The sequence below is a fragment of the Lathamus discolor genome, chromosome 22, assembly GCF_037157495.1.
Source record: "Lathamus discolor isolate bLatDis1 chromosome 22, bLatDis1.hap1, whole genome shotgun sequence".
NCBI classification, from domain to species: Eukaryota; Metazoa; Chordata; class Aves; order Psittaciformes; family Psittacidae; genus Lathamus; species Lathamus discolor.
Genome location: NC_088905.1, coordinates 256,699 through 284,359, shown reverse-complemented (window position 1 = coordinate 284,359; position 27,661 = coordinate 256,699). Strand labels below are relative to the sequence as shown.

At 58.9% G+C, this 27,661-nt stretch overlaps 1 protein-coding gene across 1 annotated transcript; it reads left to right on the top strand.

Annotated features, from left to right (window-relative positions):
* Positions 1-669: 669 nt before the first annotated feature.
* SNRNP200 (small nuclear ribonucleoprotein U5 subunit 200) lies at positions 670-27,608 on the top strand. The gene is made up of 45 exons (XM_065659057.1): positions 670-779; positions 917-1,080; positions 2,752-2,923; positions 3,935-4,127; positions 4,345-4,400; positions 4,916-5,014; positions 5,762-5,914; positions 6,365-6,464; positions 6,648-6,784; positions 7,773-7,856; positions 8,054-8,227; positions 9,160-9,297; positions 9,420-9,575; positions 9,957-10,127; positions 10,765-10,958; positions 12,170-12,293; positions 13,153-13,302; positions 13,427-13,537; positions 14,061-14,192; positions 14,938-15,126; positions 16,075-16,272; positions 16,831-16,983; positions 17,077-17,157; positions 17,350-17,433; positions 18,137-18,243; positions 18,398-18,516; positions 18,736-18,890; positions 19,202-19,391; positions 20,132-20,305; positions 20,671-20,831; positions 21,075-21,302; positions 21,556-21,747; positions 21,826-22,004; positions 24,133-24,284; positions 24,516-24,624; positions 24,775-24,883; positions 25,033-25,222; positions 25,638-25,802; positions 26,013-26,134; positions 26,220-26,363; positions 26,445-26,621; positions 26,700-26,860; positions 26,948-27,029; positions 27,120-27,212; positions 27,305-27,608. Exons 1-45 carry the CDS (start codon positions 735-737, stop codon positions 27,446-27,448), a joined length of 6,411 nt encoding a protein of 2,136 aa, XP_065515129.1. The 5' UTR covers positions 670-734; the 3' UTR covers positions 27,449-27,608.
* The last annotated feature ends 53 nt before the right edge of the window (positions 27,609-27,661 follow it).

Genomic DNA, 27,661 nt, shown 5'->3' with positions numbered 1-27,661 from the left:
GTGTTTCAGCAGCCAAAACCTCTCTGCCCCGTGCTCCCCCCGCTGTGTTCTCCTCAAGGGGGAGCTCGCAGGTGCCTGGGGGTCACGGTGCGGCTGGACCCCAGCCTGGTTCGGGTTGAAGGGACCTCAAAGCTCCTCCAGCTCCAACCCCTGCCCCGGGCAGGGACCCCTTCCACTGGAGCAGCTTGCTCCAAGCCCCTGTGTCCAACCTGGCCTTGAGCACTGCCAGGGATGGGGCAGCCACAGCTTCTCTGGGCACCCTGTGCCAGCGCCTCAGCACCCTCACAGGGAAGAGCTTCTGCCTCAGAGCTCAGCTCAGCCTCCCCTCTCAGCCGACGCCATTCAGCCCTGCCCGCTCCCCTCAGCGCAGACCCCCAAAATGGCGCCCGCTCCTCACCACAGCCACGGGGGCGGGGCCGTGAGGAAAGGGCGGGGCTCACCCCTCGGACATCCAATCAGAGGCGGGCGCGCCGTGCCCTGCCCACACCGCCCCCACGCTTTCCAAGCCTCAACCGTCAACCACTCAAATACCCACCACAACCAATCAGCGCGGCAGAGGGGGGGGGGCACCGCCAGCCAATCACAACCAGCGCCTCCCGGGTCCTCCCCGCCTCTCCGGATGCATGCTGGGAGTTGTAGTTCTCCTTCCTCCAGCAGATGCCCCTTCCGGGTCCCACTTCCGCCGAAGCCGGAAGTTCCGGTGAGCGGCGGCGCGGCCTGCTCCCGGTGCAGCCATGGCGGACGTCACGGCCCGCAGCCTGCAGTACGAGTACAAGGCGGTGAGTGCGGGCGCGGGGCGGGCCCGGCCGCTTCCCCTTAAGTAGAGCACAAGCGGGTTTGGGGGGGGGGGGGGGCGGCTCCCTCTGTGCCCCCCCCCGCCCCGGTCCCCGTCACCGCCCTCCCTCTCCCCTCGCAGAACTCCAACCTCGTGCTCCAAGCCGACCGCTCGCTGATCGACCGGACGCGGCGGGATGAGCCCACCGGGGAGGTGCTGTCCCTGGTGGGGAAGCTGGAGGGGACCCGCATGGGGGACAAGGCGCAGAGGACCAAGCCTCAGATGCAGGAGGAGCGGCGGGCGAAGTGAGTGGGAGCGCGGGGCGCGGGGGGTGCGGTGGATGCGGCACTGGAATGGATGTGGCATTGGAATGGATGTGGCATTGCAATGGATGTGGCATTGGAATGGATGTGGCATTGGAGTGGATGTGGCATTGGAGTGGATGTGGCATTGCAATGGATGTGGCACTGGAATGGATGTGGCATTGGAATGGATGTGGCACTGGAATGGATGTGGCACTGGAATGGATGTGGCACTGGAATGGATGTGGCATTGCAATGGATGTGGCATTGGAGTGGATGTGGCACTGGAATGGATGTGGCATTGGAGTGGATGTGGCATTGCAATGGATGTGGCACTGGAATGGATGTGGCATTGGAATGGATGTGGCACTGGAATGGATGTGGCACTGCAATGGATGTGGCATTGCAATGGATGTGGCACTGGAATGGATGTGGCACTGCAATGGATGTGGCATTGCAATGGATGTGGCACTGCAATGGATGTGGCACTGCAATGGATGTGGCATTGCAATGGATATGGCATTACAAAGGATGCAGCATGGGAATGGATGTGGCATTGCAATGGATGTGGCATTGGAATGGATGTGGCATTGCAATGGATGTGGCATTGCAATGGATGTGGTATTGCAATGGATGTGGCATTGGAATGGATGTGGCACTGGAATGGATGTGGCATTGCAAGGGATGTGGCATTGCAAGGGATGTGGCATTGCAATGGATGTGGCATTGGAATGGATGTGGCATTGGAATGGATGTGGCATTGGAATGGATGTGGCACTGGAATGGATGTGGCATTGGAATGGATGTGGCATTGCAATGGATGTGGCACTGGAATGGATGTGGCATTGCAATGGATGTGGCACTGGAATGGATGTGGCACTGGAATGGATGTGGCATTGCAATGGATGTGGCACTGGAATGGATGTGGCACTGGAATGGATGTGGCACTGGAATGGATGTGGCACTGGAATGGATGTGGCATTGGAATGGATGTGGCACTGGAATGGATGTGGCACTGGAATGGATGTGGCACTGGAATGGATGTGGCATTGCAAGGGATGTGGCATTGCAATGGATGTGGCATTGCAAGGGATGTGGCATTGCAATGGATGTGGCATTGCAAGGGATGTGGCATTGCAGGGGATGTGGCATTGCAATGGATGTGGCAGTGGAATGGATGTGGCATGGGAATGGATGTGGCATTGGAATGGATGTGGCATTGCAAGGGATGTGGCATTGCAAGGGATGTGGCATTGCAAGGGATGTGGCATTGCAGTGGATGTGGCACTGCAATGGATGTGGCACTGCAATGGATGTGGCACTGCAATGGATATGGCATTACAAAGGATGCAGCATGGGAATGGATGTGGCATTGCAATGGATGTGATATTACAATGGATGTGGTATTACAGTGAATGTGGTATTCCTAACACAGCTTTGGTTGGGTTTAGTGCTCGAATTGTAGGTGGTTTGGGAGGGTTTTGTAGTGGCACCGGTGTGGTGCTGGGAGCACAGAACCCACCCAGCTGGAAGCTGCTGTCTTCATTTGGTATCCGTGTTGGGAAGCTGAAATGGAAGTGAACGTTCAAAGAGCTGGATTTCTCCTTTATTGATCAACTGAAAGAGCCTGGACGTGCTTGGGGTGACCATTGCCCTCCCTGCCCCTGTCCCCAGGCGAAGGAAGCGTGACGAGGACAGGCACGACATCAACAAGATGAAGGGTTACACGCTGCTGTCCGAAGGCATTGATGAGATGGTGGGAATCATCTACAAACCCAAAACCAAGGAGACCCGGGAGACCTACGAGGTGCTGCTGAGCTTCATTCAGGCGGCTCTTGGTGACCAGGTGAGGATGGGAATGGATTCAGAGGGAGATCAAGCCCTTGGCAGCTGTGAATCTTTCTCTGTCATCCCATGGGGTGGCCTGGCTTCATCAGTGCTGGTTTCTGGGCTTGGACACGTTGTGATGGTGGTTTGGGGGTCTGACCATAGGGGTTCAGAAATGAGAGGGACCAACAGGATTCCCTGTTTCATAGAATCCTGGGATGGTTTGGGTTGGAAAGGACCTTAAAGCTCATCCAGCTCCAACCCTCTCCCACGGGCAGGGACCCCTTCCACTGGAGCAGCTTGCTCCAAGCCCCTGTGTCCAACCTGGCCTTGAGCACTGCCAGGGATGGGGGCAGCCACAGCTTCTCTGGGCACCCTGTGCCAGCGCCTCAGCACCCTCACAGGGAAGAGCTTCTGCCTTATCTCCAACCTGAACTCCCCTGTTTCAGTCTGAACCCATCACCCCTTGTCCCATCCCTACAGTCCCTGATGCAGAGCCCCTCTCCAGCATCCTTGCAGCCCCCTTCAGACCCTGGAAGCTGCTCTGAGGTCTCCACGCAGCTTCTCTTCTCCAGGCTGAGCAGCCCCAGTGTTCTCAGCCTGGCTCCATACGGGAGCTGCTCCAGCCCCTGAGCATCCTCGTGGCCTCCTCTGGCCTTGCTCCACCAGCTCCATGTCCTCACGCTGGGGACCCCAGCACTGCACACAGGGCTACAGGGGGGGTCTCCCCAGAGCGCAGCAGAGGGGCAGGATCCCCTCCCTGAGCTGCTGCTCACGCTCTGGGGGTGCAGCCCAGCACACGGGGGGGGTTCTGGCCTCAAGCGCTCACTGAAACCGGGTCATGGGGAGCTTCTCACCCAACACCCCCAAGTCCTTCTCCTCGGGCTGCTCTCAATCACTCCCCCACCCAACCTGTGGCTGAGCCTGGGATTGCCCCAGCCAGGGCAGGGCCTTGCCTTGGCCTTGTTGAGCTCCATGGGGCCAGCACTGGGCACCTCTCAGGTCTTGCATCCGTGTGGTTCCTTCCCAGCCGCGGGACATCCTGTGTGGAGCTGCTGACGAGGTGCTGGCGGTGCTGAAGAACGAGAAGCTGCGAGACAAGGAGCGGAGGAAGGAGGTGGATCTGCTGCTGGGCCAGACCGATGACACCCGCTACCACGTCCTGGTGAACCTGGGCAAGAAGATCACGGACTACGGCGGAGACAAGGAAATCCAGAACATGGGTATGGGATGGCTTCGGGAATGGAGCAGGAAGCGGGGTTACTGCTGCTCTGGGGTCATGTCTGCACTCAGAGAAACCAGAACTGGGGCAGTTTCCAAGCCGCATAACCAGGTTCTGTTCCTCTTTCCAATGCGCTGAGGCATGGATGGGCACGTGGATCCATAACCTGTGCCAGTAATTCCCAGATTCCCAGTGAATGAGCTCCCCTTTCCTTGCAGATGACAACATCGATGAGACCTACGGGGTGAACGTGCAGTTTGAGTCCGATGAGGAGGTAGGAGAAGAGGGGCTGTGGCTGGCAATGGGGTCTCTGCCTTGTCCCTTTGATCTGAGCTGCTCCATAGGGACTGTGGAACCTCAGTCCTGCTGGGAAGGGGGCATTGGCTCACACTGGATTATTTTAGCTTCCTTGGGGAGGGTCTGTTGATGATCCTGCTAATCCCAGGCTTGTCGTGAGGCAGGAACCAGGTGGTGATCTTTAGATGTGGGGGGGAAACATGACAGCTGGGGGGGAAGGAGGAGCTGGAAGCGTTTCCTAGGAGCGCTTCTGGGATTGTTTCTTGGAAGAGGCTGAGAGAATGATGAGAGATAAATGGGAGGTGGTTGGAGGAGTTGCTGGCAAAGCTCTCTGGAGAGGAGAGCTCATCTCCCATGGTCCTTACCTTTGCTCCTGGGGAAAGCGGGAGGCAGCTTCCCCTTGGGAATTAGTTGCCAAATCGTTCATCTTTAGCAAGGAAAAGCTCCTATGAGGTTTGTAACGGCCACTTCCTGGAACTCTGCTTCCAACAGGAAGGCGATGAGGACATTTATGGTGAAGTGCGGGACGAGGCGTCCGACGATGACATGGAGGGAGACGAGGCCGTTGTGCGCTGCACCCTCTCGGCCAATGTGAGTCCCTGAGGGACTTGGGAGTGGTTTGGGGTTGTCTGGAGCAGGGGTAGGGATGTGATTGGGAGCCTTGAGGCTGAGCTCTGATGCAGCCCTGATCCAGCTCTGGGGCAGCAGCACCAGAGGGACCTGGAGCTGCTGGAGTGAGGGCAGAGGAGGCCACGGAGCTGCTGCGAGGGCTGGAGCAGCTCTGCTCTGGAGCCAGGCTGAGAGAGCTGGGCTGGGGCAGCCTGGAGAAGAGAAGGCTCCTGAAGGGGAGACCTGAGAGCAGCTCCAGTGCCTAAAGGGGCTGCAGGGAACCTGGAGAGGGGCTTGGGACAAGGGCCTGCAAGGACAGGCCAAGGGGAATGGCTTGAACCTGCCCGAGGGGAGACTGAGCTGAGCTCTTAGGCAGAAGCTCTGCCCTGTGAGGGTGCTGAGGCGCTGGCACAGGGTGCCCAGAGAAGCTGTGGCTGCCCCATCCCTGGCAGTGCTCAAGGCCAGGTTGGACACAGGGGCTTGGAGCAAGCTGCTCCAGTGGAAGGGGTCCCTGCCCGTAGCAGGGGCTGGAGCTGGGTGAGCTCTAAGGTCCCTTCCAACCCAAACCATCCCAGGATTCATGGCTCTGGCAGCTGCACAGTTGCATCTGTTGGTTCTCTGCTCCTCACCCCGGGCAGGGAACAGGCCCACACGCTCCCCAAGAGCACAGGGTCCATTCTCCTGCTTCCCTCCCACTGGAAAATAACGTTTTTGTGGGATTTCCTTAAGCTGGTGGCATCGGGGGAGCTGATGAGCTCCAAGAAGAAGGATCTGCACCCGCGAGACATCGACGCCTTTTGGCTCCAGCGGCAGCTGAGCCGCTTCTATGATGATGCCATCGTTTCCCAGAAGAAGGCAGATGAAGTCCTGGAGATCCTGAAGGTCAGTGGCTCCCTGATCCACATGGTGGTCTTGGAATACTGCTCTGCCTGGAAGCAGGAATTGGCCCCACAACTCGTTACCTATGTTCTTGCGAAGGAAATGCAGCTGTGGATGTGCTGTGGTTGCACAGAGCCAGATGGGTGCTGGGCTGGGTGGCACCGGTCTTCATTCCCAGAAATCTCCTTCCAAGGGGAAGGGGTTGGGATTTGTCACTGTTTGCTGGGAGATCATCATAGCTTGGGTCCATTTCCCTGCTGATTGTGGTGCTGATGCTCATGTGAGCTGGGATAAAGGAGGGGTGCAGAGGATGGGGATGTCAGCTGCAGCTGGATTGGGCACCTCGTGGGATGCGGCTGCTGTTGAGCTCCCCGAGTCCAGTTCCTTGGGAAGCAGGGTTCTGGCTGTGTGTGGGGCACAGAGCTCATGGTTCCTCCCTTCTCCTCCTCCCAGACTGCGAGTGATGACCGGGAATGTGAGAACCAGCTCGTGCTGCTCCTGGGCTTCAACACCTTTGACTTCATCAAGGTCCTGCGGCAGCACCGGATGATGAGTGAGTGGCTTTAACCTTGTTGCTCTCCTCCTGTTCTGAGGTGATTCCAGCACAACCTGAGGCTTTTAAACTGCCCTCGGTGGTGCTTTATGAAGCTTGGGCCTTGTTCTTTGCTCCCTCCTTTTGGTTCAACCATTAACCCACCCCACCAACCTTTTCCATCCCTTTATTTCCCTCCTTCAGTCCTCTACTGCACTTTGCTGGCCAGTGCCCAAAGCGAAGCAGAGAAAGAAAGGATAATGGGGAAGATGGAAGCAGATCCTGAGCTGTCCAAGTTCTTGTATCAGCTGCACGAGACAGAGAAGGAGGATCTCATCCGGGTAAGGATGAGGGAGCCTCAGGAAGGGCGAGAGGAGGGATTGTGGAGCCTTGATGCCATCGCTGGGTTGGGGTTTGCTGTGTGTGATTGAGGAGCCCCTGACTCAGCTGGGACATCAGCTCTGTAGGAATCGTTGCTTGGGTGATGCTGAGGCTCAGCTGAGGGGGAGATGTGTGGGGTTTGAGTCACTCAGATGGCTGCTTTCCCGAAAGTGCCCATAGCTGCAGGCTTCACGTGTTCCTGCTGGTGGTGGCTGGGTTGTACCGGCACTGCCTCACCCTGCGCCTCTTCAAGATGAGGCTCAGTGTAACAGAAGTGCAAGGCCCTGCCCCAGCACAAGCACAGGCTGGGGGCCGCTGGATGGAGCTGCCTGAGGAGAAGGACTTGGGGGTGTTGGGTTAAGAGAAGCTCAACGAGATCCAGGGTGTGCAGCTCTGGGGCAGCAGCACCAGAGAGACCTGGAGCTGTTGGAGCGAGTCCACAGGAGGCCACGGAGCTGCTGCGAGGGCTGGAGCAGCTCTGCTCTGGAGCCAGGCTGAGAGAGCTGGGCTGGGGCAGCCTGGAGAAGAGAAGGCTCCTGAAGGGGAGACCTGAGAGCAGCTCCAGTGCCTAAAGGGGCTGCAGGGAACCTGGAGAGGGGCTTGGGACAAGGGCCTGTAGGGCCAGGCCAAGGGGAATGGCTTGAACCTGCCCGAGGGGAGACTGAGCTGAGCTCTTAGGCAGAAGCTCTTCCCTGTGAGGGTGCTGAGGCGCTGGCACAGGGTGCCCAGAGGAGCAGCCTCATCTGCTCATGTTCCCTTCATCAGCTTCCCTGGAAGGACAAGTTTAGGGCCTGCCCTTGGGGACACTGGTTTCTAGTGCCAAAACTGATCAGTGTTGGTCAGGGGAATGCCCATACAGGGACACTGTGGTTGTGTGAGGCCATGGGGGCTCCATGGAGGGGGCTCAGCTGCTCCTCCCTGGGGCTGACTTCTTCTCCGCTCACGCAGGAGGAACGCTCTCGGCGGGAGCGTGTCCGTCAGTCCCGGATGGACACTGACCTGGAGACCATGGATCTGGACCAAGGAGGAGAGGTAAAACCCTTGGAAATCCCCAAAAATCATCCTCAGGAAGTGCCAAAAGAGCACTTGGAAGTGATGTGGGCAGGGAGGGACCAAGAATGAGCCCCTGATTTGCTCAAGAGGCACCTGCCCATTGGATGCAGTTGCTTTTCCCTTGGTCCCGGGCTGAAGATGCCAGGATGGGCTCTTTGATCCTTGTCCCTTTCCAGGCACTGGCTCCCCGGCAGGTGCTGGACTTGGAGGATCTGGTGTTTGCCCAAGGGAGTCACTTCATGGCCAACAAGAGATGCCAGCTCCCCGACGGCTCCTTCCGCCGGCAGCGCAAGGGCTACGAGGAGGTGCACGTCCCTGCCCTGAAGCCAAAGCCCTTCGGCTCCGAAGAGGTGGGTGCCCTGCTTGTTGCCCTATGTTAGCACAAGGGGTGTTGAGCGATGAGGGGACTGATGTTGAGGTTCAACAGGCAAAGGGCCAGGTCCTGCACTTGAGCCACAACAACCCCTGCAACGCTCCAGGCTTGAGGAATTGTGGCTGGAAACTGCTCATGGGAAAGGAGCTGGGGGTGCTGATGGATGGAGCCGAGCATGAGCAGCTTGTGCCCAGGCAGCCCCCAGCATCCTGGCCTGGAGCAGCCCCAGTGCGGCAGCAGGGCCAGGGCAGGGATTGTGCCCCTGCACCGGGCACTGGTGAGGCTGCACCTCGAACCCTGTGCTCAGCTCTGAGCCCCTCACTGCAAGAGAGACATTGAGGGGCTGGAGCAGGGCCAGAGAAGGGAATGGAGCTGGTGCAGGGCCTGGAGCACAGCGGTGATGGGGAACGGCCGAGGGACCTGGGGGGTTCAGATGGAGAAGAGAAGGCTCCTTAAGGAGAGACCTGAGAGCAGCTCCAGTGCCTAAAGGGGCTGCAGGAAACCTGGAGAGGGGCTTGGGACAAGGGCCTGTAGGGCCAGGCCAAGGGGAATGGCTTGGACCTGCCCGAGGGGAGACTGAGCTGAGCTCTTAGGCAGAAGCTCTTCCCTGTGAGGGTGCTGAGGCGCTGGCACAGGGTGCCCAGAGAAGCTGTGGCTGCCCCATCCCTGGCAGTGCTCAAGGCCAGGTTGGACACAGGGGCTTGGAGCAAGCTGCTCCAGTGGAAGGGGTCCCTGCCCGTGGCAGGGGTTGGAGCTGGATGAGCTTTGAGGTCCCTTTAGCTCAAACCAGGCTGGGATTCAGAGACAACGTGACCCTGAAGCTCCCCAGCTTCGCCAGGCTCTCCCCTGTTCCCTGCTGCCTGCAAGGTGCTGGGACAAAGGTGCCGAGCTCCATGTTTTCCCTTCCAGCAACTGGTGTCTGTGGAGAAGCTGCCCAAGTACGCCCAGGCTGGCTTCGAGGGCTTCAAAACCCTCAACCGGATTCAGAGCAAACTCTACCGCGCTGCACTGGAGTCGGATGAGAACCTCCTGCTGTGCGCACCCACGGTACGGATCCGGCACGATGGGATCCCAAAGGATGAGCCAGTTTGGTGGCAAAGGCCTGCTGTGGGTCATCCTTCACTGGGGACAAGGGGGTTTGATGGCTCTGGCTGCGGTTGTTTTTCCAGGGGGCTGGAAAGACGAACGTGGCGCTGATGTGCATGCTGCGGGAGATCGGGAAGCACATCAACATCGACGGGACCATCAACGTGGATGACTTCAAGATCATCTACATCGCACCCATGAGGTCCTTGGTGCAGGAGATGGTGGGCAGCTTTGGGAAGGTAAGGAATGGTTTGGGGGTGGTGGGCAGCTTTGGGAAGGTAAGGAGAGGGTTGGTCCTGCCCTGCCTGAGCTGCAGAAGGGGGAGGATGAGCTCGATTGTGGTGGCTTCTCACCTTGTGCTTCCAGAAGGAGCTAAGCTCAGGCAGGCGCTTGTTGGGATAGGATGGGTTTGGGCTGTCTTTAGTTACAGTGCAGCCGATGCTCACCAGGCTCTGTGTGCTTGTCCATATGGGCTCTGGATGTCAGCGTGGGCTGTGAAACCCATGGGGCTCTTCCAGTGCTTCACTGGGAGAGGCTGAAGCTGGCTGGGAGCATCCCGGGGCTCCCCTGCCCCAGGGAACACATTGATCCAACGTAACAGCCTCTGGGCTTCCTCCCAGCGCCTGGCAACCTACGGCATCAACGTGGCCGAGCTGACGGGGGACCACCAGCTCTGCAAGGAGGAAATCAGCGCCACGCAGATCATCGTCTGCACCCCGGAGAAGTGGGACATCATCACCCGCAAGGGAGGCGAGCGCACCTACACCCAGCTCGTGCGGCTGGTCATCCTGGTGAGCACAGAGAGGGCTGAGCGTGGGCAGTGGCGGGGTGTTACAGTTCCCAACCGTGCATTGGAGGTTAAAGATGTCCCTGGTGCTTGGTTGTGGAGAAACTTGGGCTTTGAATCATAGAACCATGGAATCAACCAGGTTGGAAAAGACCTTTAAGAGCATCCAAGTCCAACCTTTACCCCAGGACTGCCAAGGCCACCCCTAAACCTTATTGCTCTCTACAGCAACCTGAAAGGAGGTTGTAGGGAGGTGGGGTTGGTCTCTGCTCCCAAGGAACAAGGGATGGGACAAGAGGAACCGGCCCCAAGCTGCCCCAGGGCAGGTTTAGATGGAGCTGAGGAACAATTCCTGCCCCAGAGGGTGCTCAGGCATTGGAACAGGCTGCCCAGGGCAGGGCTGCAGGCACCGGCCCTGCAAGGGTTCACACACCATGGAGACAAGGCCCCAGTGCCATGGGTTAGGGGTGGCCTTGGCAGTGCTGGGGCACAGTTGGACTGGCTGAGCTGGTTGGTTCCATGCCTCTAACCCATGAGCTGTGGGATGAGCCTCCACACAAGCAGGTCCACTGAGAACCTAACCCCCAGATGTGTTGAATGGGGCTGGTTGGAGTGGGGGTAACGCTGCTCCTCATCTTCAGGATGAGATTCACCTCCTGCACGACGACCGAGGACCCGTCCTGGAGTCACTGGTGGCCAGAGCCATCCGCAACATCGAGATGACCCAGGAGGACGTGAGGCTGGTGGGGTTGAGTGCCACCCTGCCCAACTACGAGGACGTGGCGACCTTCCTGCGCGTGGACCCAGCCAAGGGCCTGTTCTATTTTGATAACAGGTACAGTGCCAGTCTGAGAGAGAGCTTTATGCAGAGCTGGGGATGTTCTGCCTCCTGTGGCAGGCAGCTGTCAGATGGCTCCAGGGTCTCATCAGACCTTCAGCCTTCTCTCAATATGCATTTGGCTCTTGCATGTGCTGCTAAATGCGTGTTTAGAACTGGAGCAGTTAAATCCAGCCTCAAAGGTTGTGCCAGGGTTCCTGCGTTGTTGTACTTGCAAAGAGAAACTTTGCAGAAGCAGATCATAGAATCATGGAATGGTTTGGGTTGGAAAGGACATTAACATCATCCATTTCCACCCCCCTGCCACAGGCAGGGACCTCTTCCACTGGAGCAGCTTGCTCCAAGCCCCTGTGTCCAGCCTGGCCTTGAGCACTGCCAGGGATGGGGCAGCCACAGCTTCTCTGGGCACCCTGTGCCAGCGCCTCAGCACCCTCACAGGGAAGAGCTTCTGCCTTATCTCCAACCTGAACTCCCCCTGTTTCAGTCTGAAGCCATCACCCCTTGTCCCATCCCTACAGTCCCTGATGCAGAGCCCCCCTCCAGCATCCTTGCAGCCCCCTTCACACCCTGGAAGCTGCTCTGAGGTCTCCACGCAGCTTCTCTTCTCCAGGCTGAGCAGCCCCAATGTTCTCAGCCTGGCTCCATACAGGAGCTGCTCCAGCCCCTGAGCATCCTCGTGGCCTCCTCTGGCCTTGCTCCACCAGCTCCATGTCCTCATGTTGGGGACCCCAGCACTGCACACAGGGCTGCAGGGGGGGTCTCCCCAGAGCGCAGCAGAGGGGCAGGATCCCCTCCCTGAGCTGCTGCTCACGCTCTGGGGGTGCAGCCAAGCACAAGGGGGGGTTCTGGGCTGCAGCGCACACTGAAGCTGGCTCCTGTTCAGTTCTCAGCAGACATGGGCTCTGCTGTACCTGTGTGCTGCAGGAGCTGGTCAAAGGAAGCACAAAATAGGATTATGGCCATTCCCAAAACTCCATTTTTGCTTTCTGAGTGTGTGCAAAGCAAATGGATTCCAGGAAATGGGAGTACATGTTCCCTCCTGTTCAACTGGGCAGAACTGGAGCCATCATCTTTCCATGTAAATCAAGGCCCAGAGGAAGCAAATAGAACTTGGGAGCACAAGATACAGGATGTCTTTGGCAGAACCTTTGTGTCAGGGTTACTCCATCTTTCTGCTCTTATATGGACTTGCTCTTTCTTCCTTCCAGCTTCCGGCCGGTGCCCCTGGAGCAGACCTATGTGGGCATCACAGAGAAGAAAGCGATCAAACGCTTCCAGATCATGAACGAGATCGTCTATGAGAAGATCATGGAGCACGCAGGGAAGAACCAGGTCTGACACTTGTGTTGTTTAGTGAGACCATCAGGGAGCTCCACAAGGCCAAGGGCAAGGTCCTGCCCCTGAGCTGGAGCCATTCCAAGCACAGACACAGGCTTTGGGGACTGATGGAGCAGCCTGGAGAAGAGAAGGCTCCTTAAGGAGAGACCTCAGAGCAGCTCCAGTGCCTAAAGGGGCTGCAGGGAACCTGGAGAGGGGCTTGGGACAAGGGCCTGTAGGGACAGGCCAAGGGGAATGGCTTGAACCTGCCCGTGGGGAGACTGGGATGAGCTTTTAGGCAGAAGCTCTTCCCTGTGAGGGTGCTGAGGCGCTGGCACAGGGTGCCCAGAGAAGCTGTGGCTGCCCCATCCCTGGCAGTGCTCAAGGCCAGGTTGGACACAGGGGCTTGGAGCAAGCTGCTCCAGTGGCAGGGGTCCCTGCCCGTGGCAGGGGTTGGAGCTGGGTGAGCTTTAAGGTCCCTTCAACCCAAACCAGGCTGGGATTGTTCCTGACACAGTCCTGGGTCCTGGCTGTTGCTCTGAGACTCTTCCAAGCTGCTGTCACTGCAGAAATGCTGCAGTGGAGGAGAGGGTGAGTTCAGGTGGTTGATGGTAGCCAAGAGAGGAAGGAACAGGGCTTTCCTCCCTTTTCCAGGTGTCTGATGGAGGAATGACCTCTCCTTTTTAGGATGATTGAGCTTTTGTGGTGATACCCCAAAACACCAGGAGCTCTGTGCATGGTGCACAGGGCATCCACACTAGTTCTAGATCTCTTCCCACCCTGAACCCCAGGAGCAGGTTTGCTCAAGCATCTTTGCCAGCTGCAGCTCTGGTGATTCCCAGCTCTGCAATGGAACCATCTGCTTGTTTACCAGGTCCTGGTGTTCGTTCACTCCAGGAAGGAGACCGGGAAGACCGCCCGGGCCATCAGGGACATGTGTCTGGAGAAAGATACCCTGGGCCTCTTCTTGAGGGAGGGCTCAGCCTCCACCGAGGTGCTGAGGACCGAAGCTGAGCAGTGCAAGGTAACCAGGGCTCTGCACACACAAAGATGCTGCCACTTTGGTGCAGTTTCACAGCTTTTCCTTTCGGACCTACACTTCCTCCTGTTGCTTCTCCAACCCGGAGCTGGTTGTGTTTGTGCTGCAGAACCTGGAGCTGAAGGATCTCCTTCCTTACGGCTTTGCCATTCACCACGCGGGGATGACGCGGGTGGACCGGACGCTGGTGGAGGATCTCTTTGCTGACAAGCACATCCAGGTGAGCAGGAGTTGCTCCTTTGCTTGGCCCTTCCCAAGGGAAACACTTGAGCCATGTTTTCCTGTAGTCCTCTGTGCAAAATCAAGAGGATCCAGCCTCCATCCCACTCCTGTGGAGCCGGAGCCTGATGGAAGCAGGCTTGGGTGCACAGCAAGAATAGGAACTACCAGCACTTGGCCAGGACAGAGGGGGCAAGAACATCTCCCCTGGCCCTTGCTGGGTGTTTAAAGGCAGAGGCCTGTCCCAGAGCAGGCTGCCTCCTCTGCGGCTGGGAAAACAACTGCTTTGGGAAGCAGTGTCCTGGCTGCCTTATCAGTGGATGGCAAAGGATTTTCTGAGGGTCATGCAGGGAGCTGGGAAGGCTCTTCCTGCTTTACCTGGCCTTCCTCTGCTGAGCTGCTGGGACAGTCACAGCCTTGGTCCCTTTTGTGCACATCTCTAATGATGGGCCAAGCATTTTAGATCCCTTTTTCCCCTAGGAATTTGCTTCTCCCTGGCTCTGACGGGTGTTTTGCTCCTGCAGGTGCTGGTCTCCACAGCCACGCTGGCCTGGGGGGTGAACCTCCCTGCTCACACTGTCATCATCAAGGGGACGCAGGTGTACAGCCCTGAGAAGGGGCGCTGGACCGAGCTGGGGGCTCTGGACATCCTGCAGGTGAGGTCCTGGTCACAGAGGGGCTGCCAGGACCGGGGGCAGGGCTTTGCTTTTCCCACTGAGGCACAGCCAAGCTCTGCTTTTGTCTTTTCTCAGGGTAGTTACAGCCCGCTCCCTATTGGCAGCCTGACTCTGCTGCTCCGGGCTCAGCCCTGGGAGGGCAGAGGAGAAGCAGATCACTAGAAGAGGGCAATGATTCCTCTCCCAGTATTTTGGCCAGACACATCTGGGATAATTCTGAATCCCAAAGAAAATCGGGGTGTGGAGAAGAGAAGCTGTGCGGAGACCTCAGAGCAGCTTCCAGTGTCTGAAGGGGGCTACAAGGATGCTGGGGAGGGGCTCTTCATCAGGGACTGCAGTGACAGGACAAGGGGTGATGGGTTCAGCCTGAAACAGGGGAGTTCAGGTTGGAGATAAGGCAGAAGCTCTTCCCTGTGAGGGTGCTGAGGCGCTGGCACAGGGTGCCCAGAGAAGCTGTGGCTGCCCCATCCCTGGCAGTGCTCAAGGCCAGGTTGGACACAGGGGCTTGGAGCAAGCTGCTCCAGTGGAAGGGGTCCCTGCCCGTGGCAGGGGTTGGAACTGGAGGAGTTTTAAGGTCCCTTCAGCCCAAAGCAGTCTGGGATTCTGTGTATATTCCAGCAGGAATTAGCAGCAGACTGAGCAGTGAAGCCCCAGGACACAGCAGTGAGGAGAAATCCCAAGGGAAAAGCTTTGCTGTTTTGTTGACTTCCCCTTCTCATTTCAGATGCTGGGCCGTGCTGGGAGGCCTCAGTACGACACCAAAGGAGAGGGGATCCTCATCACATCCCATGGTGAGCTGCAGTATTACCTGTCCCTGCTCAACCAGCAGCTCCCCATTGAGAGCCAGATGGTGTCGAAGCTCCCAGACATGCTGAATGCAGAGGCTGTGCTCGGCAATGTCCAGAATGCAAAGGTGAGTGGGAATGTTTGCTTTCCCCATGGATGTGTGCTCCTTGTGCACGTGGGAATTGCAGGGGTGAGAGGATGAGCAGTGTCAGGGAAAGGTGTGCAAGCAAAGAACCTGCAGCCTTTTGGTGCCTGGGGAGCAAAGATTGAAGAGCTCTGAAAGGCCAGCAAGGATTGCCAGCCTGGGAGGGGTAGATCCTTCTGTAACTCCAAGCAGGTGGAATTCTCCACATGGAGGACACTGGGGAAAAGTCTGCATGAGGGACGTGGAGCTGTTGGAGCGAGTGCAGAGGAGGCCACGGAGCTGCTGCGAGGGCTGGAGCAGCTCTGCTCTGGAGCCAGGCTGAGAGAGCTGGGCTGGGGCAGCCTGGAGAAGAGAAGGCTCCCGAAGGGGAGACCTGAGAGCAGCTCCAGTGCCTAAAGGGGCTGCAGGGAACCTGGAGAGGGGCTTGGGACAAAGGCCTGTAGGGCCAGGCCAAGGGGAATGGCTTGAACCTGCCCGAGGGGAGACTGAGCTGAGCTCTTAGGCAGAAGCTCTTCCCTGTGAGGGTGCTGAGGCGCCGGCACAGGGTGCCCAGGGAAGCTGTGGCTGCCCCATCCCTGGCAGTGCTCAAGGCCAGGTTGGACACAGGGGCTTGGAGCAAGCTGCTGCAGTGGAAGGGGTCCCTGCCTGTGGCAGGGGCTGGAGCTGGATGAGCTTTGAGGTCCCTTCAGCCCAAACGAGGCTGGGATTCTATGATTTTTTAATTCCTTAATCTTTCCATGGTGCTGGACACGAGGTGTCTGTGGCACTGCTGGGCTTCCAAGCTCTGGTTTAATGTTGACCCAGCAGGATTTGGCTGGGCTCAGCCTCCTGTGTCCTACACTGGTGCTTGAAGCACTGGGATCCAGGCCGGAGCGTTGTCCCTGCATGCTGATGTCCGTCAGCTCCTAGGGCACGTTGTTGTTCCCTCAGGATGCAGTGAATTGGCTGGGCTACACCTACCTGTACATCCGGATGCTGCGCTCCCCCACTCTCTACGGCATCTCCCACGATGATCTGAAGGGGGATCCGCTGCTGGACCAGCGCCGCCTGGACCTGGTGCACACGGCAGCGCTCATGCTGGACAAGAACAACCTGGTCAAGTACGACAAGAAGACGGGGAACTTCCAGGTGAGAGAGGACCTGGGACGGGGGCTGCGATGGGAGCAGCCCCTGGGTGAGGGGAAGGGGGCAAGAGGCATCCCACTGGTTAATCATGGATGCCAGGGATCGCTGCGTCACTCGGACCTGGGCACGGCTGTGGGTCCTGGGAGCTGTTTGTCTGCATAGAGAGGAGCTGGTGTAAACCCTGAGCCTCAGCATCGCTGCTGTGTTTGCTGCTGTATCTGCGAGGCCAGAGGAAACCACGGAGCTGCTGCGAGGGCTGGAGCAGCTCTGCTCTGGAGCCAGGCTGAGAGAGCTGGGCTGGGGCAGCCTGGAGAAGAGAAGGCTCCTGAAGGGGAGACCTGAGAGCAGCTCCAGTGCCTGAAGGGGCTGCAGGAAACCTGGAGAGGGGCTTGGGACAAGGGCCTGTAGGGACAGGCCAAGGGGAATGGCTTGAACCTGCCCGAGGGGAGACTGAGATGGGATCTTGGGGAGATCTTACCCCAGTTCCTCTTCACCTCCTGTCCGTGCCATCCATCGGTGCCTTTCTGCTGCTTCACTGTGGCTCTTGTTGTCCTTTGGCAGGTGACAGAGCTGGGCCGCATCGCCAGCCACTACTACATCACCAACGAGACCATGCAAACCTACAACCAGCTCCTGAAACCCACCCTCAGTGAAATCGAGCTCTTTCGGGTGTTCTCCCTGTCCTCCGAGTTCAGGAACATCACCGTGAGGGAGGTACGGAGCCGGGCAGCCCGGGGGCTGCAGGGGAAGGTGCGGAGCGTGCCCTGTGAGCACCATTCTCACCTCTCCCACCTCGGTTTCCTGCAGGAGGAGAAGCTCGAGCTTCAGAAGCTGCTGGAGCGAGTTCCCATCCCAGTGAAGGAGAGCATAGAGGAGCCCAGTGCCAAGGTGAGCCCTGCCTCCACCTCAAGGGGACTTCTTAGAGATGCTGCAGATGCTTCTTGCCTCTGGTTGAGCACGTTGGCCTGCAGTGTGGGACCGTGATCCCTGCTGATCACTTCTCTCCCACCATGAGTCACAGTCCCCCCGGATCAGGCACTGGTGCAGTGGGCACTGAGAACCTCTCGTCTCCTTCCCCAGATCAACGTGCTCCTCCAGGCCTTCATCTCCCAGCTGAAGCTGGAAGGATTTGCTCTCATGGCGGACATGGTGTATGTAACCCAGGTGAGGGAGGAAACCTGCGGGGGCCTCTTTCCATTTAGGTGTGTGCAGCCCAGCCCTGCCTCAACCGATGACACCTCAGAGGTGCAGTCTGTGCTCAGAGATGGCTTTGGAAGTAACCAGAGCTGTGAGTGGTGAGGTCTCACCCCTGCCAGGGTGGAAACCGGATCTTCACTGGGGCCTCCAGTTTGTCCTCAGAATAATTCATCTCTAGAGCACTGCAGTGTAGGCTTAGGAATCTCCCACAAGGCCACGTTCCCCAGGCTGGGAATCATAGAATTGCTCCTGTGGGAATTTGGGATGAAGGACCTTTAATTCAGTTCATAAAGGGGACTTAGAATAAAGATGAGGAAAGACTTTGGCCAACGGCCTGTAGGGACAGGCCAGGGGGAACGGCTTGAACCTGCCCGAGGGGAGACTGAGCTGAGCTCTTAGGCAGAAGCTCTTCCCTGTGAGGGTGCTGAGGCGCTGGCACAGGGTGCCCAGAGAAGCTGTGGCTGCCCCATCCCTGGCAGTGCTCAAGGCCAGGTTGGACACAGGGGCTTGGAGCTGCTCCAGTGGAATGGGTCCCTGCCCGTGGCAGGGGTTGGAGCTGGTTCCTTCCATCGCACACTTCTATTGTCACATGGAGCTGGGGGGCAAATGGGCAGAGGAGGGGGGAGCTGCTCGGGGCTGGGCCGGGCTCTGAGTGCTGCTCTGTCCCCAGTCTGCCGGGCGGCTCATGAGGGCCATCTTCGAGATCGTCCTGAACCGGGGCTGGGCCCAGCTCACCGACAAGACCCTCAACCTCTGCAAGATGATCGACAAGCGCATGTGAGTGACCCTGGGGCTGGAAGCTGCGGGGGCCTGCCTTGGGAAGGAGGGGGCTCGTCCCTGGTGGGATGCGCAGGAGCTGCTGGGTTGGGCAGCGTGGGGAGCCCGCTCTGAAGCTTCGGCTCTGGTTTGTGCCTGTGTGGCCGCGGTGCAGGTGGCAGTCCATGTGTCCTCTGCGCCAGTTCAAGAAGCTGCCCGATGAAGTGGTGAAGAAAATCGAGAAGAAGACGTTCCCCTTCGAGCGGCTCTATGACCTGAACCATAACGAAATAGGTACAGAGACACGGCCGGGAGAGCTGTCCCCTGCCTCTGGCCTCCTCTGCTGTGTTTTGACCCAGCCACTGGCGGCCTTGTTCTTGGGGAGGGTCTTGGTGCAGCCTGAGGGGGGCAGAAGCTTTGCCCTGGTTCCTTCCTGCTTCTTGCATTGCCAGTTTGGGATGGTGGCCACCCCATTGTCCGTGTGTCCTGATGGCAGCACCTTCCTCTTCACAGGGGAGCTGATCCGAATGCCCAAGATGGGCAAAACCATCCACAAATACGTTCACCTCTTCCCAAAGCTGGAGCTCTCGGTCCACTTGCAGCCCATTACCCGCTCCACGCTCAAAGTGGAGCTCACCATAACTCCCGACTTCCAGTGGGATGAAAAGGTGAGCTCAGTAAATACCATGCTGGGAAAGAGGGCACTCGTGGGGCCACACTGGCCCCCTCAGTGCCTCAGTCTTGTGGGGTTTCTTCACCTCGTGTGAGGAGCTGGTGTAGCAAACGGTGTATCCCCTGTACCAACCCCGTCCCTCTCTGGAGGGGTTGGATGCAGGGATGGGGCCAACTGCAGCTGCCCTGTCCATGTTTCTCTGCCTGGGCTTAGCCAGGGTGGGGAATTCACTGGTGTCCAGCTCCTGGGGGTGTGGAAGGGGGGAAACAAGGCTCTGCTGTGAAGGTAACGGCTGCCCTTGCTCAGGTGCATGGCTCATCCGAGGCTTTCTGGATCCTGGTGGAGGACGTGGACAGTGAAGTGATCCTGCACCACGAGTACTTCCTGCTCAAGGCCAAGTACGCGCAGGACGAGCATCTCGTCACCTTCTTCGTGCCCGTCTTCGAGCCGCTGCCCCCTCAGTACTTCATCCGCGTGGTGTCCGACCGCTGGCTCTGTGAGTTCCTGCTGCAGCAGCGCCCTGGGCACACACAGGGGCTCTGCTGGGGCCTGGGGGGGGGCTGCAGGACGCTCCTGGTGGGGTGAAGACTGCTGAGAGCCAAGTGAGAGCAGGGCGGGGGATCCTGCCCCTCTGCTGTGCGCTGGGGAGACCCCCCCTGCAGCCCTGATCCAGAGCTGGGGCAGCAGCACCAGAGGGACCTGGAGCTGCTGGAGTGAGGCCAGAGGAGGCCACGGAGCTGCTGCGAGGGCTGGAGCAGCTCTGCTCTGGAGCCAGGCTGAGAGAGCTGGGCTGGGGCAGCCTGGAGAAGGGAAGGCTCCTGAAGGGGAGACCTGAGAGCAGCTCCAGTGCCTAAAGGGGCTGCAGGGAACCTGGAGAGGGGCTTGGGACAAGGGCCTGTAGGGACAGGCCAAGGGGAATGGCTTGAACCTGCCCGAGGGGAGACTGAGCTGAGCTCTTAGGCAGAAGCTCTTCCCTGTGAGGGTGCTGAGGCGCTGGCACAGGGTGCCCAGAGAAGCTGTGGCTGCCCCATCCCTGGCAGTGCTCAAGGCCAGGTTGGACACAGGGGCTTGGAGCAAGCTGCTCCAGTGGAAGGGGTCCCTGCCTGTGGCAGGGGTTGGAGCTGGAGGAAATTTAAGGTCCCGTCCAGCCCAAACCAGGCTGGGATTCTTTGCTGACTCCATGATGAAAGCCCTGTGCTGCTGTCCGAGCTGACGGATCCTGTCCATGTCTGACAGCCTGTGAGACCCAGCTGCCCGTTTCCTTCCGGCACCTGATCCTCCCTGAGAAGTATCCTCCTCCCACGGAGCTGCTGGACCTGCAGCCTCTGCCCGTGTCAGCTCTGCGGAACAGCGCCTTCGAGAGCCTCTACCAGGACAAGTTCCCGTTCTTCAACCCCATCCAGACCCAGGGTGGGTTTTGCCTCTGCTCCCCTCCTCCAGGCTGCATCTCAGCCACCCCTGGCCCTCTCAGCGCCTTGGTCTCTGTCTGTGAAGGGCTTGGATGCAGGGATGGAGCCAGCCGATGCTGCCCTCTCCATGTTTCTCTGCCTGGGCTTAGCCAGGGTGGGGAGTTCACGCTTAGGAGGTGCTCTGACAGCCTAGAGCTTGTTCAGCTCAATGGATCCTGGGCTGAGCTCTTACCCAGCCCTTCCTGTAGCTCCTCCTTGTGCAGGCTGGCTCCAGGCTGCGTTTTCCCTGCCTGTTTCCTGAGCTTTGGTAGGAATCCATGGAGATCGTGCTCACCTGCTCCCGTTGTGTTGTCTGCCCATCCCCAGTGTTCAACACGGTCTATAACAGCGACGACAACGTCTTTGTGGGGGCTCCCACCGGCAGTGGGAAAACCATTTGTGCTGAGTTTGCCATCCTGAGGATGCTGCTCCAGAACTCGGAGGGACGCTGCGTGTACATCACCCCCATGGAGGCTCTGGCAGAGCAGGTGAGTCTGGTGGCCCAGATCCCCTTCCTCATCCCCTCTTTGCCTTTCCTCATCCCTTCTTTGCTGTCACATCCCTCGGGATGACTCCAGACTCTTTGCTTTAGCCGTGGCCTCTCTGAAGGAGCAGAGACACCACCCAGCTGCCAGCGTGGTGCTGTTGGCGGGTCCCTGTGTGTGTCTGCAGGGATGTGGCAGGGATCTGGTAGGATTTGTTCCGTCACCACCACCCCTCGCCCTTGGCAGGTCTTCTTGGACTGGTACGAGAAGTTCCAGGAGCGCCTCAATAAGAAGGTGGTTTTGCTGACGGGGGAGACCAGCACCGACCTGAAGCTGCTGGGCAAAGGGAACATCATCATCAGCACCCCTGAGAAGTGGGACATCCTCTCCCGACGCTGGAAGCAGCGCAAGAACGTCCAGAACGTCAACCTCTTCATCGTGGACGAAGTGCACCTCATCGGGGGTGAAAACGGGGTGAGCCTGCGAGGGGAGAAGGCAGTGATGCTCCTCATGGTGTGGAGCTCGGCAGCGGAGCTGGGGGTGGGTGGTTGCTCACTCCCGTTACCTGGTGTGAGGTCAGCTTTTCCAGGTGGCTTTCCCCAAGGGAGGGAAAGGAGGGCTGGATCCTTTGGGAAGCTCAGCCCTGGGGTATCCATGGGTGAGAAGTGTCCAGAGCTCATCCACAAGGTGAGCACAGTGCGGATTGCTCAGCGTTCCTCTCCTGCAGCCGGTGCTGGAGGTCATCTGCTCCCGCATGCGCTACATCTCGTCCCAAATCGAGCGGCCCATCCGCATCGTGGCCCTCAGCTCCTCCCTCTCCAACGCCAAGGACGTGGCCCACTGGCTGGGCTGCAGTGCCACCTCCACCTTCAACTTCCACCCCAACGTGCGCCCCGTGCCCCTCGAGCTGCACATTCAGGTAGGCTTTGGGCACCGTCCTCTCCTTCCCCTGCTGCTGCCTGAGCACAGGGCATCACTGCCGGCTCCTCTCCTGCAGGGCTTCAACATCAGCCACACGCAGACGCGCCTGCTCTCCATGGCCAAGCCCGTCTACCACGCCATCATGAAGCACTCGCCCAAGAAGCCCGTCATCGTCTTTGTGCCGTCGCGCAAGCAGACGCGGCTCACGGCCATCAACATCCTCACCACGTGCGCGTCAGACATCCAGAGGCAAAGGTACCGGTGCTGGGGCCTCTGTGCCTCCTCCGAGGGGGAGTTCTGGGGCTGTTTGCTGGGCCGAGGGACAACTGGCGATGGGAAGTGGTCTCAGGGCTGCCCCCGAGGTGTCTGCTGGGACAAGGGGCTTGCAGGGCCTGGCAGGGGTGTCTCTGCTCCCCATCTGAGGAAAACTCAAAGGAAAAAAGAGGCTTATAAAAAGTGGAAGCAAGGACAGGCGGCCTGGGTAGAGTACAGGGATGTTGCCCGGGAAGCTAGGGACCAGGTTAGGAAGGCTAAGGCCCAGTTAGAATTAAACCTAGCCAGGGATGTTAAGGATAACAGGAAGGGATTCTACAGGTACGTAGCGAACAAAAAACAGACGAGGGACAACACAGCCCCCCTGAGGAAGCTCTCGGGAGAACTGGCTACACAGGATTTGGAGAAGGCTGAGGTTCTGAATGACTTCTTCGCCTTGGTCTTCACTGGCAAAGGCTCCAACCGCACCACCCAGGTCTTAGAAGGCAGACACAGGGACTGTGAGAATGAAGACCACTGTAGGAGAGGATCTGGTTCGAGACCATCTTCAAAATCTGAACACACACAAGTCCGTGGGACCTGATGGAATCCATCCGCAGGTCCTGAAGGAGCTGGCGAATGAAGTTGCTAAGCCACTGGCCATCGTATTTGAAAAATCATGGCAGTCAGGTGAAGTTCCCGACGACTGGAAAAAGGGAAATATAACCCCCATTTTCAGGAAGGGGAAAATGGAAGACCCGGGGAATTACAGAGCAGTCAGTCTCACCTCTGTGCCTGGCAAAATCTTGGAGCACATTCTCCTGGATGGGATGCTAAGGCACATGAAAACCAACAAGGTGCTTGGTGGCAGCCAGCATGGCTTCACTAGGGGGAAATCCTGCCTGACCAATCTGGTGGCCTTCTATGATGGGGCTACGGAACTGATGGACAAGGGTAAAGCAGTTGATGTCATCTACCTGGACTTGTGCAAAGCGTTTGACACTGTCCCACACAACGTCCTTGTCTCTAAATTGGAGAGACATCAATTTGATGGAGGGACCACTCGGTGGATAAAGAACTGGCTGGATGGCCGCACACAAAGAGTTGTGGTCAATGGCTCGATGTCCATCTGGAGACCAGTAACGAGTGGTGTCCCTCAGGGATCGGTGTTGGGACCGGTCTTGTTTAACATCTTCATGGCTGACATGGACAGTGGGATTGATGCGCCCTCAGCAAGTTTGCCGATGACACCAAGCTGTGTGGCCCGGTTGATCCGCTGGAGGGAAGGGATGGGATCCAGAGGGACCTCGACACGCTTGTGAGGTGGCTGATGCCAACCTTATGGAGTTCAACCACGCCAAGTGCAAGGTCCTGCACCTGGGTGGGAGCAATCCCAGCACAGCTGCAGGTTGGGCAGAGAAGAGATTCAGAGCGGCCCAAGGAGAAGGACCTGGGGGTGCTGGTCGATGGAAAATGAACATGAGCCGGCTGCAGTGTGCGCTCGCAGCCCAGAAACCAACCGCATCCTGGGCTGCATCCAAAGGAGCGTGACCAGCAGGGCGAAGGAGGTGATCCTGCCCCTCTGCTCTGCTCTTGTGAGACCTCACCTGGAGCATTGTGTGCAGTTCTGGTGTCCTCAGCATAAAAAGGACATGGAACTGCTGGAACAAGGCCAGAGGAGGCCACGAGGATGCTCAGGGGCTGGAGCAGCTCCCGTATGGAGCCAGGCTGAGAACATTGGGGCTGCTCAGCCTGGAGAAGAGAAGCTGCGTGGAGACCTCAGAGCAGCTTCCAGGGTCTGAAGGGGGCTACAAGGATGCTGGAGAGGGGCTCTGCATCAGGGACTGCAGTGACAGGACAAGGGGTGATGGGTTCAGACTGAAACAGGGGAAGTTTGGATTGGATCTAAGGAGGAAATTCTTTCCTGTGAGGGTGCTGAGGCACTGGAATGGGTTGCCCAGGGAGGTTGTGAGTGCTCCATCCCTGGCAGTGCTCAAGGCCAGGTTGGATGAAGCCTTGGGTGGGATGGTTTAGTGTGAGGTGTCCCTGCCCATGGCAGGGGGGCTGGAACTGGATGATCTTGAGGTCCTTTCCAGCCCTGACTGTTCTATGATTCTATGATCTCGGGCAGGTTCCTGCACTGTGCAGAGAAGGATCTGGTGTCGTACCTGGACAAGCTGAATGACAACACCCTGAAGGAGACGCTTGTGAACGGGGTTGGCTACCTGCACGAGGGGCTGACGGCCGTGGAGCGGCGCGTGGTGGAGCAGCTCTTCAGCTCTGGTGAGGGGGTAGGATGGGGACACAGCACATCCAACAGCACGAGCCCACAGTGTGCACTGCAGCCCAGAGCCCCCCCGTGTGCAGGAGCAGCAGCTCGGGGGGGGGGGGATCCTTCCTGGACCTCCCTGTGTGCTGAGACCCATCTGCTGGAGCACAGAACCCCCAGATCTGCCTCCCCCTCGTGCCTGGGCCCCACAGCATCGCTCTGACCGCTCTCCCCGTGCTCCTCAGGTGCAGTGCAGGTCATGGTGGCCTCCCGCAGCCTCTGCTGGGGCATGAACATCGCTGCTCACCTCGTCATCATCATGGACACGCAGTACTACAACGGCAAGATCCACGCGTGAGTGCTCTGGAGTATCCCCCTGTGTCCACCCTGCTGAGCACGAGCCCCTCATCCCAAAGGGCTCCATCCTCATCCAGGCAGAGGCTGGGAATCGCTGTGGTGGTGGCAGCTTTCCATGGGGCTGCATTAACGTTCCCTGTGTCCCAGGTACGTGGATTACCCCATCTACGACGTGCTGCAGATGGTGGGGCACGCGAACCGCCCGCTGCAGGACGACGAGGGCCGTTGTGTCATCATGTGCCAGGGCTCCAAGAAGGTGGGTGAGGAGCAGGGCAGCGTTCCTGGCCTGTGGGCATCCGTCTCCTGCTTGGGGCAGGGACTGCTCCTCCCAGGCTGCCGGATAACCCCGGAGCTCGGCTGCTGGGGGGTTATTCACCAATTCCCTCTGCTCCTGCCCCAATGCAGGACTTCTTCAAGAAGTTCCTCTATGAGCCGCTGCCAGTGGAGTCCCACTTGGACCATTGCATGCACGACCACTTCAACGCCGAGATTGTCACCAAGACCATTGAAAACAAGCAGGATGCAGTGGATTATCTCACCTGGACCTTCCTGTACCGCAGGATGACGCAGAACCCGAACTACTACAACCTGCAGGGTGAGCAGAGGGCTCTGCACTGGGGCTCGTGTTCCACCAGAGCCACCAAAACCAGGCCAAGGGCACGATCCTGCCCCTGGGTTAGGGAAGTCCCAGACACAAACAGAGGCTGAGACCCCCCCCGCCCCCAGTGTGTGCTTCTGGGGCAACACCACAAGAGGGACATGGGGCTGATGGAGTGTTCAGGGCCAGGTTGGACACAGGGGCTTGGAGCAAGCTGCTCCAGTGGAAGGGGTCCCTGCCCGTGGCAGGGGTTGGAGCTGGAGGAGCTTTAAGGTCCCTTCCAACCCAAACCACTTGGTGATTCCATCACAAGGGGTTGGAGGGTCCTGGCCTCCGGGCTCTGCTTTCCCTCGAGCAGTTTCTCTCCATCCTGGGCTGTTTCTATCCCCATCCCAACGCTGCTGCCCCGCAGGTGTGTCCCACAGGCACCTCTCGGATCACCTCTCGGAGCTGGTGGAACAGACCCTCAGTGACCTGGAGCAGTCCAAGTGCATCAGCATCGAGGACGAGATGGACGTGGCTCCTCTGAACCTGGGGATGATCGCTGCCTACTACTACATCAACTACACCACCATCGGTGAGGGCTCCTGAGGGGCAGGTACCACGCAGCAGCCCTGTCTGCATCGCTCCCTGTGCCACGGGTGATGGGGAGAAGGAGCTGTGTGCGTGGCTGGGTGCATCAAACCCTGCCCTTCAGCATGAAGCTTGCCGTGAAGGCACCTCTTACACCACGGGGTTTGATGCCCTCTGCTTTCCCCTCACCCCTCTCCCTCCCTGCCTGCCCCAGAGCTCTTCAGCATGTCCCTCAACGCCAAGACCAAGGTGCGAGGGCTCATCGAGATCATCTCCAGCGCTGCCGAGTACGAGAACATCCCCATCCGGCACCATGAGGACAACTTGCTGCGGCAGGTCAGTGCCAGCACCTGGGGCCTGGCGCTGGCGGGGGGGGGCTGCCCGTGGTCCCCACTGACGGCTTCCTCGTTTCTCCCTGTAGCTGGCCCAAAAGGTTCCCCACAAACTGCCCAACCCCAAGTTCAACGATCCCCACATCAAGACCAACCTGCTGCTGCAGGCCCACTTGTCGCGCATGCAGCTGAGCGCCGAGCTGCAGTCGGACACCGAGGAGATCCTCAGCAAGGTACAACGGGGATCCCACCTCCCCCGTGTCGCCCGCTGCGGCGTCCCCACCTCCTGACCCGTCCCCATCCCTCGTTTCCAGGCCATCCGGCTGATCCAGGCCTGCGTGGATGTGCTTTCCAGCAATGGGTGGCTCAGCCCCGCGCTGGCCGCCATGGAGCTGGCGCAGATGGTGACCCAGGCCATGTGGTCCAAGGATTCCTACCTCAAGCAGCTGCCTCACTTCACCTCCGAGCACATCAAGCGCTGCACGGACAAGGTAAAGCTGGAGGGGAGCCACCGTGGTCCTCCCTTTGCTCTGTGGGGAGCTCAGCGCTGAAAGCCCCGGTGCTTGCAGGGCGTGGAGAGCGTGTTTGACATCATGGAGATGGAGGACGAGGACCGCAACGCGCTGCTGCAGCTCTCGGACGTGCAGATCGCCGACGTCGCCCGCTTCTGCAACCGCTACCCCAACATCGAGCTCTCCTACGAGGTGGTGGAGAAGGAGAGCATCCGGAGGTGAGGCAGGGCCGCGGGGAGGCCCCCTCGGTGCTGGGCTGGCGCTGGGGGACCCCCTGACCGCGGCTCTTGGGTCTGTGCGTGCAGCGGGGGGCCTGTGGTGGTGCTGGTGCAGCTGGAGCGTGAGGAGGAGGTCACCGGGCCCGTCATCGCTCCCCTGTTCCCACAGGTACGTGCTGAAGCCCAGCCCCGGTGACCTGGCGGGGGGGCAGCAGCCATGGGGGGTGTCCCCATCCCCTTAACTCTGTGCCTCCCTCAGAAACGCGAGGAGGGCTGGTGGGTGGTGATCGGCGACTCCAAATCCAACAGCCTCATCTCCATCAAGCGCCTGACGCTGCAGCAGAAAGCCAAGGTGAGGGGGCTGGGGGCAGCCACAGCCCCACACATTTGGGGGTGCGGGGTCTCCCCATCGCCACCCCAACACCGCCTCTCCTCCCCGCGCAGGTGAAGTTGGATTTCGTGGCTCCGGCCACGGGGACCCACAACTACACCTTGTATTTCATGAGCGATGCCTACATGGGCTGCGACCAGGAGTACAAGTTCAGTGTGGACGTGAAGGAGGCCGAGAGCGAGAGCGACTCCGACTGATGTGGGGCGAGGAGCCCCCCAGGTTGTGCCCCCCAACCCCTAGCAGCACATTCGTCACCCCCCGTGTGTCTTCCCTGTGTTTTCCTTGGATTTGTTCATTTTCTATGGAGTTGATGCTTTGTACAGAGGGTTTTTAGCCTGGAATAAACCTTGAGCCCCACCTCGCCCTTTGTGCTGGGTCTGGGGTGGGAAAAGGGGAGGAGGGAACAGGCA